Below are 21890 nucleotides of genomic sequence, written 5' to 3' on the forward strand. Positions count from 1 at the left end.
GTGTTTATAAGGTCAAAGATAAGGAGCCGTCAGGTGAGCTGCTTGACGGAACATAGTGAAAATTCAGATGCTACTACTAGATAAACTCAAGGTTGCACTAAGACAGTGGTTCAATATTTTTAATAAAGACCAATTGAAAATGATTTTTAGCTCAAAAGGAGCAATAATAAAAAAACTGCCCCCAAAGGCGTACGTAGCGATTAAGTTACATGTTCCAAAAGGTATCTAAACCCAGAGATATTATCCATCAGTAATAATACAATTGGCCAGTAGATGTCAGTATAACATCAGTGCTGTTCCCAACACACATTTATAGTATACACAATTACATTACTAATAGCCCCTAATGAATATGAAAATAGTCGCATATATATGCGACTATTTTCCCATTTATTAGGGGCTATTAGTGAGTGCTGTTGTAGGAGGAGTATTATATAAGTCTAGGCCCTTTTCATTTTTTCTTTGTTATATCTGAGGTACGTGTTGGTTCTAATTATACACAATTACATTATATACTACAGTACAGACTGTAGGTGCATCTCAATAAATCAGAATATCGAAAAGTTAACTTTTTTCACTAATTCAATTCAAAAAGTTAAAACGCATATATTATATGGATTCATTACACACAGAGTGATCTATTTCAAGTGTTTATTTCTATTAATGTTGATGATTATGGCTTACAGCCATTCAAACTGAAAAGTTAGTATCTCAGAAAATTTGATTATTATATAAGACAAAATAAAAAATATGATTAATACAGAAATGTTGGCTTACTGAAAAGTTTGTACTATATATACTCTCAATACTTGATCAGGACTCTTTTTGCATGAATTACTGCATCAATGAAGCGTGGCAGGGAGGCAATTAGCCTGTGGTGTTGCTGAGGTGTTATGGAAGCCCAGGTTTATTTGATAGAGACCTTCAAGAGGACCATTCATGGGTTTGTAGTAAGTGAGATAAATATCTGTACCTGCGGGGTACCCCCCCGCTGATGCTGCCACCCAGACACAGTCTTTCTCCGTGGGCGTCTCCTTCTCCCTGGCTGTATACTTCCTGGCTCTTGCTCCCATACTGAGCGAGAAATTTGCGGGGGGTCATAACGGGGAGCAGGAGCGCTGTTTTAAAAAACCAGGCAGGGTGGCAGCATCAGTGGGGGGGGGGGGGGGTTCTCCGCAGGTACAGATATTTATCTCACTTGCTACAAACCCATAAAAGGTCCTCTCTCAGCTCATCTGCATTGTTGGGTCTGGTTTCTCTCATTTTCCTCTTGACAATACTACATTGATTCTCTATGGGATTTAGGTTAGGCGAGTTTGCTGGCGAGTCAAGCACAGTGATACCGTGATTATTAAACCAGGTGTTGGTACTTTTGGTAGTGTGGGCAGGTGCCAAGTCCTGATAAAAAATGAAATTAGTATCTCCATAAAGCTTGTCAGCAGAGGGAAGCATGAAGTGCTCTACAACTACTGGTAGACGGCTGTGCTGACTTTATATATAACAGTGGACCAACACCAGCAGATGACATGGCTCCCCAAACCATCACTGACTGTGGAAACCTCACACTGGACCTCAAGACACTTAGAATGTGCACTTCTCCACTCTTCCTCCCAGATTCTGGGACCTTGATTACCAAATAAAATGCAAAATTTACTTTCATCTGAAAACAGGACTTTGGACCACTAAGCAACAGTGTAAGTCCTTTTTTGAACTTTTTGATGATATTCTAATTTATTGAGATACACCTATATATCCACGGGGTGTTTTCCACTATCTCCACTGTGGTCTCTACAATGTCCATCACATCCTGTACAAGGTACATGACTTTCTTACAGTGTCATCTTGGTCTGGCCAGGACATCATCGCTATACATTCCCACCATGGTCTCAAAACTTACAGGGCACGGTAATGCCACTTAAATGTACTGGTGTTTCACAGCACAGTACATGGCAGAACAGATATCATCACATGTTCAGAATTCCAAAAAACAGGAAAGCTTTGAGACTTTTTCTACTTATTTGTGCAAAACAATTTAGCATTTTTACACCACTTTTCAAGTTTTTAAAGTGGGTGGGCAGTGGGCAGAGTAAGCCTGCTGAGTTACTGACTGTTTAGAAAGTTGCAAAAATTATTGCAATCTTACTCCAAGAAAGTGGAGTAACATCTCAATACAGAAGGGCTAGACTTAAAGCTACACCACATTTATCAAACATTGTGTATCACTTGATAAATTAGGTGCAACTTCTGGAAACAAAGACTAGTGCAAAATTAACTATAAAATTCCCTTCATGATAAATCTTCCCCATGGTATATCATTATGGGTGCATGTCACATTCATGTGCTGAGAGATATACACAGCATGCATAAACTCAGAATTATAGCAATGCTGGCATGTTCTAGCAACAGTCACATTACAGATCAACTAGGGGGTATTGCCACAACAGGGTAAAATGGTAAACCATAGCAACAGTTACTGTAAAGGATACAGTTTGTATTGTAAGAGGTACACGGCTAATTTCCAACCCTCGTACAGATGCACTGCTCCCAGGAATTAATGGCACTTTATAATTATTAATAATAACAACTGTCAACCTGTTTCATAACCTATACTAATAAAACTGGCCATACTCATTAGATCCGCCACCAATATACACTCACCTAAAGAATTATTAGGAACACCTGTTCTATTTCTCATTAATGCGATTATCTAGTCAACCAATCACATGGCAGTTGCTTCAATGCATGTAGGGTTGTGGTCCTGGTCAAGACAATCTCCTGAACTCCAAACTGAATGTCAGAATGGGAAAGAAAGGTGATTTAAGCAATTTTGAGCGTGGCATGGTTGTTGGTACCAGACGGGCCGGTCTGAGTATTTCACAATCTGCTCAGTTATTTGGATTTTCACGCACAACCATTTCTAGGGCTTACAAAGAATGGTGTGAAAAGGGAAAAACATCCAGTGTGCGGCAGTCCTGTGGGCGAAAATGCCTTGTTGATGCTAGAGGTCAGAGGAGAATGGGCCGACTGATTCAAGCTGATAGAAGAGCAACGTTGACTGAAATAACCACTCGTTACAACCGAGGTATGCAGCAAAGCATTTGTGAAGCCACAACACGCACAACCTTGAGGCGGATGAGCTACAACAGCAGAAGACCCCACCGGGTACCACTCATCTCCACTACAAATAGGAAAAAGAGGCTACAATTTGCACGAGCTCACCAAGATTGGACTGTTGAAGACTGGAAAAATGTTTTTTTGAACATGGCAATTCACTGTACTAAAATGGCCCCCACAGTCACCAGATCTCAACCCAATAGATCATCTTTGGGATGTGGTGGAACGGGAGCTTCGTGCCCTGGATGTGCATCCCTCAAATCTCCATCAACTGCAAGATGCTAGCCTATCAATATGGGCCAATATTTCTAAAGAATGCTATCAGCACCTTGTTGAATCAATGCCACGTAGAATTAAGGCAGTTCTGAAGGCAAAAGGGGGTCCAACACCGTATTAGTATGGTGTTCCTAATAATTCTTTAGGTGAGTGTATAATATGTATGGAGACAGTAAGTGCCAGACTGGGACTGAAATTTAGCCCTGGCATAAAAATAAAAAAAAGACAGGTCCACTTGCTGTGTGGTAAATGTGAGGTGAATATGAAATATGTTTGTGCACTTCCCCCAGTGCCAATGGCATATTTGCATGAAAATTACATTCAGCACTACTAAACTTACAGGAGTATACACTACATACCTATTACGTGCAGTGATGTCTCCTCTGAGCACTACAAAACATACAGGAGTATACACTATCAGTTTCCACCTTTCATTTTCCAAAGGAGCTCTGAAAAATGAACAGTGAAATCTGATCGGTTGCTATGGGCAACTAAGCCAGTTCTACTTTATCCAGTTTTATAAATCTCCCCCTATCTACCTATTACTGCAGTGCTGTATCCTCTGATTATGCAAGTTCTCTTTGCTAATCTTCTCCATTCGATCCTGAATGCCATGATGACTTTTTTCAGCCATATCCTTAGTTTCCTCATTTTCCATCAACCCCCCTCCTTCCCGGTGCCCCAATAGTGTTATCCTGCTGCTACTCTCAATACTGTACCCACTGTGCTCCCCAATATTATACTGACAAAATAACAGTACCATACAGATAGTTCCCCATACTAATAGTGCTCCCAAAAGTCCTGACAATTATAATTCTCTTCCAGAGTGTCCTCATTACTAATCGTGCCCCCTTAAGTGCCCTCAGTAGTAATATAGCCCCCTCCAAAAGGCCTCTGTATAGCCTCCAGTAGTAATAAAGTCCCCTAAAGTTGGTACAGTAATAATAAAGCCCATTTATAGTGCCCCAGCCGTAAAAAAAAAAAAACTGTATAGTTGCCTAGTAGTTATAGTGCACCCCTGCAGTGCACCGGTAGTTATAATGTCCCCCTATATCAGTGGTGGTGAACCTATGGTACGGGTGTCAGAGGTGGCACTCAGAGCCCTGTCTATGGGCACCCGCACCCTGGAAAAAGTCTATGGTGTACCAATATGCCTTAGGCTTTTCCTGCAATTCATCAGCGCAGGGCGCACTATAAACAGCACAGGCAGCGCACTGAGTGTAGGCAGGATATTATAGCTAAATGATAAAGTACATGGAAGATATACTATATTGGTATTTAGGTTACATTACCATGTGGGTTTTGGGTTGCAGTTTGGGCACTCGGTATCTGTGTTGCACAGCATTTTGACTTTTCCTGTCATTCATGAGCGCAGGGTGCACTATGTACAGCACAGGCACTGCATTGAATGCATGCAGGCTATTATAGCTAAGTGATAAAGTACATGGAATGTATACTATATTGGACTGTAGTATTCAGGTTAAATTGCTGTGTTGGCACTTTGCGATAAATAAAGTGGGTTATAGTTATAGTTATAGTTTGGGCACTCGGTCTGTAAAAGGTTCAACACCACTGGCCTACAGTTTCCCCAGTAGTTATAATGCTGTCTAAAGTGCCCCAATAATTACAATAACCTCTATAGTGCCCAAATAGGTATACTACACCCATGTAGGGCCCCCAGTAGTTACACTGTCCCCAGTATTTAAAATGTCTCCCTAATAGTTATAATTTCCACTTGCATCCCCCCGTACTTATAATGTCTCCCTTTAATACCCCCTGTACTAGTCCCCACCTGAGTCCTGCTCCATGCTTACATCTATGTTGCCGGTTGCCCTGAAGTCATTGTGCCTCCTGTGTCCTAGTGCGATGACGTGCCTGCCTGCGCTGCCTCATAGGCTTCAGGCCTGGTGGTCTCTGACTGAATGATTTATGGAGGGGCAGGGAACCACTGGCTCCTGTGCCTCGCCACACAACCGTACTGGCGTTCTGAGGACAGAGACACAGTGGTATCTGCGGCGGTCACTGCATTTGATATTTTGGCTTAGTAACGCCTCTGGATCGGGCAGCCCACTGCGGCACGAGCCCATCTCGCATTTTCCATTCTCGCATTGGGGGCCATTCCATAAAACCCCACAGCTAAAAAAAATCTAATTCAGGAAGCTTTTGAGGGTTGTCTAAATTTGATGCAAGTTCTAAATATTAGAGCATGCACTGCTTCATAGTTTAAAATCTGCAAAATCAATGGAAATACTGCAAAAAAATAAATACTAATAAATAAAGACTTTATGCAATGCTCCCCCCATAACTAATAAAACCGTCAGGTCTCAAGAGTCATGTTCGCATTTTGCAATGCTGGGGCAGAAAGCGGCACAGAACGGAAACCCCAGTACAATACTGTGTAATATCCGATCTCCAGCTGTGGTGAAACTACGACTCCCAGCATGCTCCATTTATTTCTATAGAGTTCTGAGAGCAGCCAAGCAAGCGGGGCATCTTGGGAGTTGCAGTTTTACCACAGCTGGAGTGCCATCACGCTGTCTATATAAGGGCAGGCAGTCTCTATAGAAAGGAGACATGAACACGTGGAAGGCTCAACAGCAGGTGGCGCTCGTTCTACTCTGAGCGGGCAGCTCTATGGTGTGCCGACGTCCCAGAACACGCCCCCTTTTACCCTTGTGTGTCCGTCCGGATTGAGCGTGCAGTGTGCGCGTGCCTCTTTCTTCCGGTCCGGATCCGCCGCCACTGCTCCACTCACCTCACACACCGCTCAGGCTGCCGCCATGTTGGGAGCTGCTCTCAGGCGCTGCGTGTCTTCTGGCCTTCGTAGCCTTCCTCGCTGCCGTCCTCAGCTAGCCTGCTCCCAAGGTGAGCTTTCAAACGTTTCGCCATTGTGTCCTTGACGTGGGATGTAGCGGGAACATGGATGGCAGCGGAGACTAGCCGGCTCCTGACCGCTCTGGTGAATGGGCTGTGTGCAGTGTGGGGTTCCTCCGGCTGTGGGCAGGGGTGCATGCCCCCGGTGATCTCCGCTGGCTGGTGCCCTTGTGGTGACCCGGCACAGGCTCGGGGCCTTCCCCCTGCAGTGCAGGAGCCGCACTGTCTGCACCCTGCCGTAGTGGCCTGCTCATTCATTTCCTGCTGTCAATGGGCTTTGTAGTGTGGATTTTCCAGGCAGATGTCATCTCATGTCATCCTTCTATCTGCCACCAAGGTGATTGGATGCAGCCAGTTGGGCACTGATGGGTGCGGATTTACAGTAGATCTGCAGTGTGTGTGGCTGTGCCAACCTGTATTGTAGTAAATCCTAAGTGCACCTTTTGCTGCCATCTTCACTGTGGCATCCATGCCATGTAACCGGTTTACTGTCCCTTTAACCAGTGGGACGTGAGCTCGGCAGAGCAGCTGATGGGGCTGTACATCCCGGAAGCAAGGTGACATTGACTGGTGTGTACAGTGACGGCCATCGCCCCCTCTTCAGGGACTTGGGGCATTCGCTACAATTTCTGCTATGCTCTGTATTGTGCCCAAGGTCTGATCAGCCTGGCACTGAACTGTGGCTTAGATTATAACAAAGTCCTGCAGCGGCTAACCTTATCTAAAACCAACAGGGGTGCGTCACCTGCTGCTGAGGCTTATTCATAGTTTTTTTTTGGGGGGGGGAAGGGGGGGTTATTTCATAAAGCTCCATATTGAGAGGCTGCAGAACCCCAAATATGTGGCACTAATCTGGTCTTGCGGCAGATTCCTCTCCCTCTTAGGTTGTAGGATATGCTACCCTGTCATGGTCTCGTATGTTTCCTATAGGTCAGGGAAGTCAAACACAAGGCCCTCCAGCTGTTGCAAAACTATAACTCACTGCATGCCTTGGAAGCTGTAGGCTGTCTGGACACGGTGGAAGTTGTAGTTTTGCAGCAGCTGGAGGGCCACGAGTTTGACTTTCCTGCTCTTACATACACCCGTACTTGGCAGTGTCGTCTAATGCCCCCATTTTCATATTGGCAAGTCGCTGACTGCTGTGTCCTTCACCTCTGGACAGGAAGTGTGCTTCACAGGGAAATGCTTCCCCCCACAGTCAGACTCTGCTAGGAACCCTTTTATACCCACAAGCTTTGTCTAGTGGCCATTAAAACTTCATGGTGAACTAAACTGACCTCTAGGTGTCTTCTGGTAGAACATTACTCCTGCTGTAAATGTATGGATGAGGATGGTTTGCCAGCCCCACGGCCGTAAGCTGACGCTTATCAGGGTGCTGTCACATTTGCAGGTTATGCTCACTTTTTAAAAAAAAATCTGATTTTGAAGTCAAAATCCAGTGTGGATTTTTAATACATTTCTGGTTTTAGTTTAAAAATAATATAAATTAAATTGCTTCAAGAAACTGGGAAAAAAACGTAAACAAGTGTGGCCTTTTTTACTCTGTGGTCACGAGTTGGAGCTGTGATTCAGCTGCTGTTTTCTGAAATTGCCGCCTAAAATAAATTAAAAATACACACCCCTCCCTATATACCCAACTTTAAAGGATGGCTTTCATCATTTTTATTTGCTAGTTTATTAGAGCTAGGCATGTATACCTGAGTTAGTCTGTCAACTGATTGCCAAAAAATCTGTAATAACAGCTTTCATTAATGTCCTCTGTCCCTTTCCACTGCTCCCTTAAAAGACCATTACTAGGGCTCATCTGTCTCCGGCTAGGAAGACAGAGGGGCGGTCCTTCACAGCTGCATGTCCTGCATTAGGCTTCAGAGTGAGGAGGTGTGTCTCAGTAATCCAATCTGATTGGCTGGCAGGAAACTGTTTGTATGTGACCTGTGGGAATGCAGTTTTGGCCTCAGAACTGGCAGAGGAACCATCTTGAGAAGATACTCATAATGTAGGATTCAAAACAGCTGTAACTAAGGGGAAAACTCAAGGAAAACAGTGGTATGTGAAGAAACTAAATATTGCTTTATGCACAACGCTGCTGCAACAGTAACATATGCTAAAATAGATTTTTTTGATGAAAATGACAGTTATCCTTTTAAAGGGATTTTCTGAGTTTTTAATCCTGATGACTAACCTCTGGATAGGTGATCAGTAGGAGTCCAACTCCCGGTCCCCCACCGATCGGCTCCTGTGAGCGCTGTGTCTTTCTGTTTTTTTTTTTTTTTTTTTTTTAGGCAGAGTGACACCTTCATCAGTCACGTGGCCTAGAAACAGCTCAGCCCTATTCAAGTGGATGGGGCTGAGCGTGATACGAAGCTCAGCCGCTATATAATGTACAGCGCTATTCTTGGTGAGCTGCGAGCAGCCAGTGGCGCTCACAGGAGCACCCGTCCCTTCTCCAACAGCTGATCAGCAGGGGTGTCGGACCCCCCGCGATCAGATACTGATGACCTATCCTGAGGATAGGTCATCAGTATGAAATCCTGGAAAAACCTTTTTTAATTCTATTATGTCCGTCTAGGGTGTGTTCCTGACATGGCATACACGGTAGGGATGTCCCGATACCAGTATCGGGACCGATACTGGACATTTGCAGAGTACTTGTACTCGTGCAAATGTCCCCGATACCACTGCCAATACCTGCTGGCCGCTTGCGGCGGCCTCTCAGCAGTTTGGCGTGGGGGAAGGAATTCTGTGACTCGCATTACCGGCACCCGACCTCAGAGGACGCTGTGATCCGCACAATTAACCCCTCAGGTGTGGCACCTGAGGGGTTAATTGCGCGGATCGCAGCGTCCTCTGAGGTCAGGTGCCGGTAATCTTCTTCAGTCTCTGCATTGGTGGCAGTGGGCAGTGCGCCCCCCCCCCCCTCCACAGTATTAATCATTGTATGTTAGTGAGCAGCATTATACTCATGTGCGCCATGGCCGCCGGGCGCTCCTTCTCATAGGTCTGTGCGGTGCATTGCTAATGCTATAAGCATTAGCAATGCGCCGCACAGACAGAAGGAGCGCCCGGCGGCCACTGCGCACGTGAGCTATAAGCATTAGCAATGCGCCGCACAGACAGAAGGGGCGGCCACCGCGCACGTGAGTATAATGCTGCTCACTGACATACCATGGCAGCTAGGACTTCTGTAGCGTTACACTGCTGGGACTCTGATCGGAACTGCCCACTGCCACCAATGATGATGGGGGGGGGGGGGGGGGGTGTGGCCTGTGGCCACTAATACTAGGGGGTTGAGTTACCAGAGGGGGCTGATGAGAGGGAGAGGCTGGGGGATTTTATTTGGACTTTTGGTTGGTCAGTGGTCACAAAATAAATGTGTTATTTAATTGTTATAATTGGTAGTATCGGTAATTGGTATCGGTGAGTACTTAAATAAAAGTATCGGTACTCGGTCTTAAAAAAATGGTATTGGGACATCCCTAATATACAGTGCATGTTTTCTGCAGAAGATGTGTATGGGGAAAATCCAGTGTATTTTAATACCAGCAAAGTGTCTATCTACACCCTGATTTTATCCCTTTTCACTGGGGAGTGGGAATCTTCAGCAAACCCCACAGAATATACACGATCCACAGCAAATCTGCGTGAAGTGCTGTGGAATTATAAAGCCTCAGAAAAGTAGCAGGCCGGTCACAGACATGCATTGTGGTCAGTGATGACACTCACATGTGACTTAGTCACGGGATGTCGTGTGCTGTAGTATGACACCATTAATGGAGTATTCCCATCTCAGACAATGGGGGCATATTGAACGTACCCTGAGAATGGAGGTCGCAAAATAACCGAGCGCTGGCTTGGCTGTTTCCTTCGGCCCCATAGAAATGAATGGGAGCGGTGGCCGTGCAAGCGCAGTGCGCTCCTATTAAGTACTATCCGGAGAGTGCTTGGTGATGGCTGGACCCTGTGAAACCCGGAGTCCTCCGGCCACCACCTTTCCTGCTCTGTTCTCTATGCATGGACCCACACCTATAGGACAATGGGGACACATCCTAGAGATAAGCCCCATTGTCACAGATGGGAATACTCCTTTAATAATCAGATGCGATGTTGCAGTGCGATACCACAGTGCCACGCGTTGCCATGTAGCCCTGACCTAATGAATAATGTACGTCGGGATGTTGGCGGCTGCCTAGCAGCAGGCTTGTCGGGCTAGGAGGCGCTGCTGGCCGGTACTGTATGTGGACAAAGGGGAGACTGCCAGGAAGAATGAAGCACCCCATCCCAGGACTGCTATGTCCACATGTTTAGTAGACTTTAGGCCACGTGAAAAACAGACATGAGATGGATATTTTATTTTTTAACAACCATTACACGCCCGTTTTAAGACTAATAGTAGTCTATGGGGCTATTCACATGGCAGTTTGCATGACAGCCAGTGAATAACGGACGTCAAAAAATAGAAAATGTTCTCATCAGTTTTTCACTGACAGCCACCTTACACTTGCATGGGTAAGTTTTTAATGTCCATTTCCCAGTAATGCATCAGTGGAAAGTCAGTTAAAAATGGACAGTTTATCAGTTTTTAACTGATTTTTTTTTTTTTTTTATATTTTTTTTTTTTCCACTGTTATGTAGCTTTAGCCTTGCTCTCTATTATGGAACGCCATGCGCAAGCAGGTGAAGTATCCTCCATGGCTTTCCTGAGCTCTGTTTAATTTTCCCATACCTTAATCTCGTGTATTTTCTCACACTTGCAGTTGCTGCTCGTTGCTATTCTCACGCCAAACAGGAGTCAGATGAAGAGTTTGATGCTCGTTGGGTGACCTACTTCAACAAGCCCGACATTGATGCCTGGGAGCTGCGAAAAGGTAAGTGGTCTAAGGGACGTGTACGGTGGTCCCTGACAGTTCAGTGGCCTCGGGATGGAATATTTTAAACTTACAGTGGTCTTTCCTGGACCATCGTAAGCTGAGACTAGACTCGACATACAATGCCTCTGACTCAGATCCAACCAAATGACATGGCCATTTCTCTGGTAATACCAGTTTCTGCTATCTAGTAGCTCCTCAATTTTCTGGTACACTGTGTGCTATACAGGACCCTGAAGAAGCCTCAGTCCTCATCCTAGCAAGTGATTAACAGATCCCAGCTTCTATTCCTGACTGTTATATGTGAGGATTTGCTTTATCTGTCTTGGTGATCTGCTTATTTCTCTTAACCCTTTCACGACCGCAATCTGTATATATACGTGATAGCTGCACATACCCCGTGCAGCTACCACGTATATAAACGTTCTGGCAGCTCTTTAATCCAAGCGCTGCAAAACGCTTGGATTAAAGCTTCTGCCCCTGCCCTGTATGCTGTCACGGACAGCATACAGTGCAGTAATGCCGGCAAGGGACCAATCGGAGTGGCCCCTTGCCGGCAATCGATCCGATTGGTTAGTCTGTACAGACTAACCAATCGGATCGCGGCAGTGAAAAAATGCCGGTTTCAGGCTCTGATCTGCGCTCTGCAGATCAGAGCCTGAAAGCCGATAGTGTTCCTCATGCCCCCCGATCCTCCAAGCCTTTGGTGCCCCTCTGTGGTCCCCCCCTACCCCGATCTGTGCCTCGCTGATCTGTTCCCAGCCGGCGCTCATGTGCTTCCTCCTGCCCTGATTGGCATGCGGTCCGCCCCCTCCCCGCCCCCTGCATTAATTTTCTGGCCGCCCCTCCTGCCCCAGCCTCCCTCAATATTGTCCCTACCCCCCGATTCCCCATTCTGTGTGTGTGATGGCGGCGGCTCCATTCCTGAGCCGCCGCCATCAGCAGAGTGTCAGCTCTATGCTGACACTCTCCTGTAACCCGATAGATGCTGCGGTTGCGGCATCCATCGGGTTAACAGAGGGAGGGGGCTCCCTCTCCACCATCGGGGCTGCAGCGCTGTGATCGCAGCGCCCGATGGTTGCCATGGCAACCGGACGCTTTGCAAAAGCGTCCGGTTGCCATGGCAAAGGCGTCCAGTGCTGCCACCTACAGGCAGTCTGGAAGTATTATACTTTGCAATGCAAGAGCATTGCAAAGTATAGTACAACTATCAGCCCCACTGGATCTTCAAGATCCAAGAGGGAACTGATAAAAAAAAAAGTGAAAATAATAAAAGTAAAAATAAATCAATAAATAAATAAAAATGTAAATAAAAAAAAGACTGCCTTTTCCTATAAAAAAATGAAAAAATAAAATAAAATACACATATTAGGTGTCACCGCGTCCGTAATGACCGTCTCTATAAATATATCACGTGATGGACCCTGTCCGATAAACACCATAAAAATAAAATAAAAAAACAGTGCCAAAAAAGCTATTTTTGTCACCTTACATCACAAAAAGTGCAACAGCAAGCGATCAAAAAGGCTTATGACCCCCAAAATAGTACCAATCAAACCGTCACTTCGTCCCGCAAAAAATGATACCCTATTTAAGACAATCGCCCAAAAAATAAAAAAGCTATGGCTCTCAGACTATAGAGACACTAAAACATCATTTTTTTGGTTTCAGAAATACTATTATTGTGTAAAACTTAAATAAATAAGAAAAAGTATACATATTAGGTATTGCCACGTCCGTAACGATCTTCTCTATAAAACTATCACATGACCTAACTCCTCAGATGAACTCTGTAAAAATAAATAAATGAAAACTGTTCCAAAACAGCCAATTTTTGGGTCACCTTGCCCTATAAAGTGTAATAATGAATGATCAAAAAATCCTATGTACCCAAAAATGGTACCAATAAAAACCTCAACACTTTCTGCAAAAAACGAGCCCCTGCACAAGACTATCGGCAGAAAAATAAAAAACATATGGCGTTCAGAAAACCAATCCAGCACAATCTGCCTTCCAAAAACCGTATGGCATTCCTTTCCTTCTTCGCCCTGCCGTGTGCCCGTACAGCAGTTTACGACCACATGTGGGGTGTTTCTGTAAACCGCGGAATCAGGGTAATAAATATTGAGTTTTGTTTGGCTGTTAACCCTCAATGTGTTAAAGAAAAAAAATATATAAAATGGAAAATCTGCCAAAAAAGTGAAATTTTTAAATTTCATCTCCATTTTCCCTTAATTCTTGTGGAATGCCTAAAGGGTTAACAAAGTTTGTAAAATCAGTTTTGAGTAACTTGAGGGGTGTAGTTTCTACAATGGGGTCATTTATGGGGGTTTCCACTATGTAAGCCCCACAAAGTGACTTCAGACCTGAACTGGTCCTTAAAAAGTGGGTTTTGGAAATTTTCTTAAAAATTTTAAGAATTGCTTCTAAACTTCTAAGTCTTCTAACGCCCTAAAAAAATAAAATGACATTTCCAAAATGATGCCAACATAAAGTAGACATATGGGGAATGTTAAGTAATAAATATTTTATTAGGTATCACTTTCTGTTTTAGACGCAGAGAAATTGAAATTTGGAAAATTGTGAATTTTTCCTAATTTTTGGTAAATTTGGGATTTTTTCATAAATAAAGGTGAAATATATTGACTCAAATATATGACTATCATGAAGTACAATGTGTCACGAGAAAACAATCTCAGAATGGCGTGGATAAGTAAAAGTGTTCCAAAGCTATTACCACATAAAGTGACAGCATGTCAGATTTGAAAATTTTGACCTGGACACTGGGGCATCAATGACCCTTGGTCATGAAAGGGTTAAAGAGGACCTGTCACCACTCCCGACATGTCTTTTAATAGCTTCGTGCATTCCCCATGTAATAGTTCTGGGACATCTATTCTCATGGCTCTGTGTTGTGCCATTCCTTTATTTCTACTTGACTTTATGAATGAATTGCTAGCACTCTGCAGTAAGGGTACAGAGGGGTGGTAACCAGTTAGGGGGTGTACCTGCACAGAAAGACACTGTCCGGTCCTTGTCAGAATGTAGGCATGCGTCCCAGTTCACATTCTAGTCATATAAGAATAGCAGAGAAACCGCACAAGGCAGTCATGAGAAAACAAGCTCCAGTTGGGTAATTTTATGGCAAAAGCTGACTAGTCAGGGGAGCAGAATATTGGTAACAGTCCTATACGTCCTGACGTCAGAGTGCTCTAATCTTGCGCATGTGCAGTTTGTTCCTTGAGGCTGATGCCAGCACAGGGAAGGAACACTGTCTGTACTGACATGCTGTGTACTCGCGCATGCACAAGATTACAGTGCTCTAACTGCAACGTCTGGAGAGCAAGGAGGATGCAGGCGGTGCTGGGTTCCTTCACAGTGAGCGTGGCTGGGCTCCTGGAACGTTGGTAACAGCCCCTTGGGCTCCCTACTAGCCTCATTTGCATATATATAATTGTTTTTTTGACTGAATAAAAGCACTCAGACTAGCTGACAGAATCCCTTTTTAAATAATTTTTTATTTTATCTGTCATTTTAACCATCTTACAATGTATATATGTAACTTATTAAGTGTGCCCAGGCCTTTAAGGGATTGTCTGAGCAACCCCTGTAAATGGCCTAAAATAAAAAAATTAAGGGGATTCTCACCCGTTTTCTCCCCTGTTGAGTTTTGGTCCTCACCGCTACTTTTTTTTTCCTGACTGCAGCAGTGGTAACCTGTGCGTTTAAGTCACCACTGCGGCCGATCACTGGCCTCGGTAGAGATGTCACTGCTGCAGTCAGGAAGATGTGAAAAAAAAAAGGAAGGACCAGAGCTTGAAGAAACGGGAGAAAACGTGCAAACATTAATTTGTCGTTTTAGACAATTTACAGGTGTTGCCCACGTTTTTATGTAACTCAGACAACCCCTTTTAAACTTTAAATATCTGACACTTCCTTAAATGTTAACATACAGCATGAAATTAAAGCTGTTGTGTTAACACTTACACTATGAAATAGGTGATACATGTCTGATCAGTGGCATCCAACTGCAGTTATCCCCACTGATCATGAGACCGGGCTCCCATTAGGGTTGGGCAATAAACCGGTATTAACTATCAACTATATACTGCGGTATTAAGAAATGGCGATATGGCCATTTCTTAATTACCGTGGTATTTTAGTGACATCATAGGGGCAGACACACGTCACAGTGCTGAATGACTCTAAAACGTCCAGCGCACAGTGGAGAAGGGAGAGTGTCGTCCCCCCGTCCCCCCCCCATTGTGATCCGACTGTCGCTGCGCCACCAATGAGAAGGGGAGGGGCTGTGGCCTCTGCGCCACCAATGAGAATTACACTCAATACAAATAGACTGCGGGTGCTGGCCGTGTCACATACCCGGTCTCGGGCACCTGAGGGTTAACTGGCACGGTTTGGTGGGATCTGTCATTGAGGCTGAGTGCCGACTGTGAAATATTGCTGGCACCCAGCGTCTATTTGTATTATGGGGTTAATTACATTCATTGGTGGCACAGTGCCCCCCAGTATTATAATCATTGGTGGCAGTGGCCACAGGGTCCCCTCCCCTATTCACTGGTGGTGCGGTGGTAGCTTCTGATCGGAGCCCCAGCAGTGAAATCTCAGGGCTCTGATCGGTTACAATGGCAGCCAGGACGCTACTGAAGCCATCCATGGCTGCCATGGTAATCTCCCTGCTGCCGTGTGCACAAAGCACAGGATAGCAGGGACCATGTGAGATCCTATGCACCCTAATAGACTAAGACCCTTAGTAAATGGCCCCCAATGTTTTTGATTGAAATGCCAAGGTGCCCTTCCTGACAATGTGCACCTATGGTGGGCACACTCTGAATGAATGGAGCCACAGGGGGCACGGCCGCTTCATCAGATTTGGGGGGAATGTTGACCCCGTTCTTGGTGGGCAACTAAGATTACTTCTTGGAGGCATCAAGGAGACATTATAATGTATGGGGGCAACAAGGAAACACAAGTACATGTGTTGAGTTTTTTTTTTCCCCTCTAAATGATATATATTATCGTGATACTTTTCTTAATATCGTGGGAATGTTTTTGATATCGCCCAACCCTAGGCCCCATATCTCCGTATTAATGGAGCAGAGGTCCAGTGTGCACTGTACTTCACCTAATTTTGTTAGTCCCATTAATACCGAATAGTGCAGCACTGTGCATGCTCGACCGCTGCTCCATTAAAATGGGAGAGATGGGTGTCCTGTTCTTGTGACTGAGGATCTCATCTGTTGGACCCCACTGACCAGCTACTTACTACCCGTCCTGTGTAGATGTTGTCAATTTAGGTAAACCCTTTTTTAACAAGTTTACTAAGGTGAATGCGCCTAAAGGTCGGCGTAATTGTGCCAGATGTGGAACAATTTAGCGCATCTAGGTTGAGTGTATGTGCCTAGCCTGGGGATGGGGCAAGGCCTAAGATGCAACATTTTGTGCCAAATTTTCACCACAATTCTGGTGTAAAAATTCTGTCTCAAAGTAAGCCAACCAATGGCCAGGAGTTGAACAAACCTGTCCTAGACGTTCGCATGTATCCTGTCTAAGTTTACACCATTTTATAGGATTTTTTTTTTTTTTTTTCACTACTAACAACCCATAATTGTTATACTAAATAACTTTTCACTTAAACTGGACCTTAAAATATGTATATAAATGGTTAAATAGTTTTAAAAAAAAAGTTAGCATAATACTGCAAAATAAAGAATCCCTGGTTTCTTAAAGGGATTGTTTAGCTTCTGGGGATCTTCTGGCAGTGTGGCTGAACTTGTGGAGGGAAGCATGGATACCTGCTCCCCCACCACTGGGTCCCAGCTCCTTCATGCTGCAGCGCTCGGGTTCCCGACTGTCAACATCCCATGTGCCTGGCCGCTGGTCACCACAATGCAAAAAAAAAGTTTGCGGCGCCGGCAGGGAAGTTAAAAAGCTGGCACCTAGCGGCAGGAAAGTATGTTTCCCTCCACAGGTCTGGCCAGGAGGGGAGTGGGTCTGCCAAAATAATGCCAGGGAATGAAGAACCCCTTTAAAGGGGTTTCCAGGATTTTGATGTTGATGGCCCATCCTCATGGCAAGGAGCTTATCTGGATAGGAGCGTTGTGCTTGGCTGTAGGATGACAAATTGATGCAGTATTTTTTTGGACAGTCTTATGATCTCATGTATCCTGTCTATAGAGTCTTGATTACTGTGGAGGCAGACAATGTGAATATATACCCCACACAGGTCTGGACATGGGGGGGCTCAATACCATATACTAAAGCCCCCACCAGGTTAGAATGGTGCTCACAAGGTAATAGAAGATTGGAGAAATATGGTTTTAGGCCAACACTGACTACTGTATATAATACTGGTATATTTTTCTGTAAATTCTATATATAATTTTTTTTTTTCCCCCCTTTCCAACCAGGTGTGAACACACTCATCGGTTATGATTTAGTTCCAGAACCAAAAATCCTTGATGCTGCATTGCGTGCTTGCAGACGGTTAAATGACTTTGCAAGTAGTGTCCGTATTTTGGAAGCAGTGAAGGTGAGTTGGATATGCCCATATCATTTCGGTGCACTCATGGGGGGTCATTTACAAAGACCAGCTTTTTGCACCAGTCTTTTTTTCCCTTTTGTGGTGCTAGAGGATGCCGATAATTTGACAAAGCATGCGCCTCCTCATAAATTAGGCACACCTTCGGCAGTCTGTGCACCTAGTGTGAAAACTAGACTAGTCCCTGACTGGAGTAGTTACCAGGCATAAATCTTGGTATATTTGTCAGGGTCGACACCCCGTCCCCTGACACTCACCACTCAGGTGGTCACATGTTTGAATGGAGCAGTAATAAGAATGTTGATCCATGGATACGTTCACTTCTATGGAACTGATGGATTGCTGCCTACCGTACATGAATCCCATATAAGTGAATGGAGTGGTAGACTGACATGTACTACAGCTTCGGACAAACAATTCTTGGTGACACCAGGTTCCATGTGCTTGACCGCCCAACGATCGTACATTTATCAGTACTGGAGAGGAGACCATATCTCCAGAAGGATATTGATACTTTGGAGAGAGTTCAGAGAAGAGCTACTAAACTGGTACATGGATTGCAGGATAAAACTTACCAGGAAAGATTAAAGGACCTTAACATGTATAGCTTGGAAGAAAGACGAGACAGAGGGGATGTGATAGAAACTTTTAAATACATAAAGGGAATCAACTCGGTAAAAGAGGAGAGAATATTTAAAAGAAGAAAAACTGCTACAAGAGGACATAGTTTTAAATTAGCGGGGCAAAGGTTTAAAAGTAATATCAGGAAGTATTACTTTACTGAGAGTAGTGGATGCATGGAATAGCCTTCCTGCAGAAGTGGTAGCTGCAAATACAGTGGAGGAGTTTAAGCATGCATGGGATAGGCATAAGGCCATCCCTCATATAAGATGGGGCATGGGGCTATCCATAGTACTTAGTATATTGGGCAGACTAGATGGGCCAAATGGTTCTTATCTGCCGACACATTCTATGTTTCTATCAGCTATCCTATGGATCTGTGGTAAATGCTGTTTGTTGGATAATGGCTTTGTGGGGAATTTACCTGCCTTATTTTTTTTGCAGTTTTTATCTTGCAGTTAATTTGTCTAGTAAATCCAGTTCTAAATAAAATATAGACTAAAATATGAAAATGACAAATAAACAATGGTTTGAAGCTCGTGTATAAAACCCATATTGGTTGGTAACTGACCTGGTGCTCACCCACTACTATCTCTGCTTTCTCTTTACATTGTAGGTGAATGGTTTTATGATTTATTTTTATTTATTTTTTTCCTGCATTTTTGTCTTTTCCCAGGATAAAGCCGGACCTCATAAGGAAATCTACCCCTATGTCATTCAGGAACTCCGACCGACTTTAGATGAGCTTGGTATTTCCACCCCAGAAGAGCTGGGCTTGGATAAAGCATGAGAAGGCAAGTTATAATGCATTGAGCCTTATATCAATAAGGTCTAGGAATCTTTTACTCTAAGGACCCTTTCACACGGGCAAGATTTCCGGGTGCAATGCATGAGTTGAACGCATTGCACCCGCACTGAATCCGGACCCATTCATTTCTATGGGACTGTGCACATGAGTGGTGATTTTCACGCATCACTTGTGTGTTGCTTGAAAATCGCAGCATGCTCCTCTTTGTGCGTTTTTCACGTAACGCAGGCCCCATAGAAATGAATGGGGTTGCGTGAAAATCGCAAGCATCCGCAAGTAAGTGCTGATGCGGTGCAATTTTCACGCACGGTTGCTAGGTGATGATCAGGATGGTGACCCGATCATCATTATTTTCCCTTATAACATGGTTATAAGGGAAAATGGCATTCTGAATACAAAATGCATAGTAAAATAGGTCTGGAGAGGTTAAAAATTTTTTTTTAACTCGCCTTAATCCACTTGTTCGCGCAGCCGGCATCTCTCCTGCCCTCATCTGTGAGGGAAAGGACCTTTGACGTCTCTACGCTCATCACATGGTCCGTCACCATGGTGACTGACCATGTGATGAGTGTAGTGATGTCATCAAAGGTCCTAATAGGAGTTTACACTACGCTGCCCCGTGCTTTGTGCAGCCAAGGATGGCTTTAGTAGCGTCATGGTAACAGATTGGAGCCACACGATTTTACTGCCGGGGCTCTGATCGGAAGCTGCCACCAATGAAAATGCTTAGGGTGAGCCAACACCTGGCCTCAATGATGGGGTGCGGTGGGATTGCAGTTGCCTGTCAATTAACCCCTCAGGTGCAGCACCCGAGGGTTGACGGGGTTCGGCAGGATCCCAGTCATTGAGACTGGGTGCCGGCAGTCCGATATAGAGTTGGTGCTCACCGAACTGTGTAGGGACACTTCTTTAACAAATGTTAAGTGTTTGTTTGTTTATACTGTACGTTTTATAGGAGGAATGGCATAATGCAAAGTTCCAGGAAGCTCTAGAGTTGTATCATGAGAAATACAAGTGTTTCCTGAAACATGCATGTCAGAAAAGGCCCTCTTTAAAGGGGTTGTTCGGCTACACTTCAGTGGAGTTTGCTTAAAGCGGATTGTGGATAAGTTTGGTTAGGGGAACAACTCCTGATGAGAATGGGGCTCCTGACTATCAGACGCCTATACTCTGGATAGGCGATAAGTTGTCTAAATGGGAAAACCCCTTTAAGTTATATCCATTGTAGTGTAACTTAAAGGGAACCTGTCACCAGTTTTATGGTGTCCTAACTAAGGACAACATAATTGACTGATTCTCTTAGCGAAATGCTGGGTCACTTTCTTTAATTGACCCAGTCAATCTGCCAACATCTTGTATTGAAAAGCTCCAGCTGATAATGATGAGTCATGAATATTTATGAGCCCCTGACTCTCCCCGCCCACCTGCTGCTGAATGAGTTTTTTTTTTTCTTCCATATGAATCAGCAGCAGGTGGGCAGGGGAGTGGCTATAGCTCTGAATTATACACTGGACTCCAATCAGCTCATTAGCATGCGGCATCTTTGTGTGTATATTATGAGGTAACCATCTGTCACACCAGTAAGTGAATACATCTAAGGTACTTTTTAGTAGTTAATGATTGTATATAATTAGATTATAATTAAATATCCACGTGACAGGTTCCCTTTAAGGAGCTCGCCGGGCTACAGACATTTGACCTATCCTCTTGATAGTTCATCAATATCAGATTGATATAGAAGGCCCTTAGTTTCTGGTAAAACATGCATTGTGACTTCCGTATACGATTGGCTTACATGCTGTGGCCAAATGCTGCCCAGTTTTGTGGATAAAGTCGAATTGCCTTCAAAATCATGCAGCCATTGGCTGCTGCAGATGGGCCTGATGTATCACACGGTGGATTCAAGCAATTTCTTTTGAACACAATTGACAGATAATGGGTTCGAGTTTCTGGTTTTGATGGCAAGAACAGCAATGTGTGCAGGGCTGCCAAAAATGTAAAGGGGTCCCTTACATATGTAATCCGTGTTATTGTCTGTATGTTGGCTAATGTGGTTAATATAGACCAGTGTTGTGCAATGCACTTTTATATATAATCTTTTTATTTATTGCATTTGATCTGTTTGGCAAATATATGCCTGAGAATAACTGTCTTCTGTCTTCCCACAGATTATCCATCCAAATGTTTTATCATCAATGCTACTTGATTGTACACAGCCATCCAGAAATACAAAGACGTTAACCTATTATCTTTATTTGGTAAAAATGCAACACTGCTCTTTTGAGTCCCAGTTTGTGTAATATTATATTGGGCTTAATAAAGGGATGTTGTTTAAGCCATTGTTGAGTTACTGTTTTTTCTTTTAGTCTTTACATCAGTCTATGGCGCTCCTTAAACTCCTCCATACACATGCATGCTCAGATCAGCTGAGGCGGGTGCATGTTTATTGCTATAAGAGGAAGGGAAATAAGCCTGAGAGATGTCTGGGTCATTTGCTCCTGTGGTATAATTGAAAGGTCTGGCAGCAGTAAACCTAAGACACACTATGGGTCAACAGTACAGTTTATGCAGTGAATTTTCTTTGAAATAAATGCAGCATAAAAAAAACGAAGATCACAGCTGCAGAGATCCATTCTGTGTGAATGGGGAGCCTAGGCAAAGCTAAGGTTTTAAACACTATCCAAATGTACTATAAATGGCCAGCGTTTCAGCCTGGTATGCCTGCTTCTGTACAAAGACCCTAAGAAGCCCTTTCTTTAGTACTGCCAAACAC

General features: G+C 44.2%; 1 protein-coding gene across 1 annotated transcript; it reads left to right on the top strand.

The window, feature by feature from the left end:
- The first annotated feature begins 6053 nt into the window (after positions 1–6053).
- LOC122927734 (cytochrome c oxidase subunit 5A, mitochondrial) lies at positions 6054–21456 on the top strand. Its single transcript, XM_044279866.1, has 5 exons — positions 6054–6255; positions 11019–11129; positions 17558–17679; positions 18986–19103; positions 21286–21456. The coding sequence occupies exons 1-4, from the start codon at positions 6171–6173 to the stop codon at positions 19097–19099; spliced, it is 432 nt and encodes a 143-aa protein (XP_044135801.1). The 5' UTR covers positions 6054–6170; the 3' UTR covers positions 19100–19103; positions 21286–21456.
- Positions 21457–21890: the final 434 nt, after the last annotated feature.

Source organism: Bufo gargarizans, chromosome 2 (genome assembly GCF_014858855.1).
Source record: "Bufo gargarizans isolate SCDJY-AF-19 chromosome 2, ASM1485885v1, whole genome shotgun sequence".
Classification (NCBI taxonomy): Eukaryota; Metazoa; Chordata; class Amphibia; order Anura; family Bufonidae; genus Bufo; species Bufo gargarizans.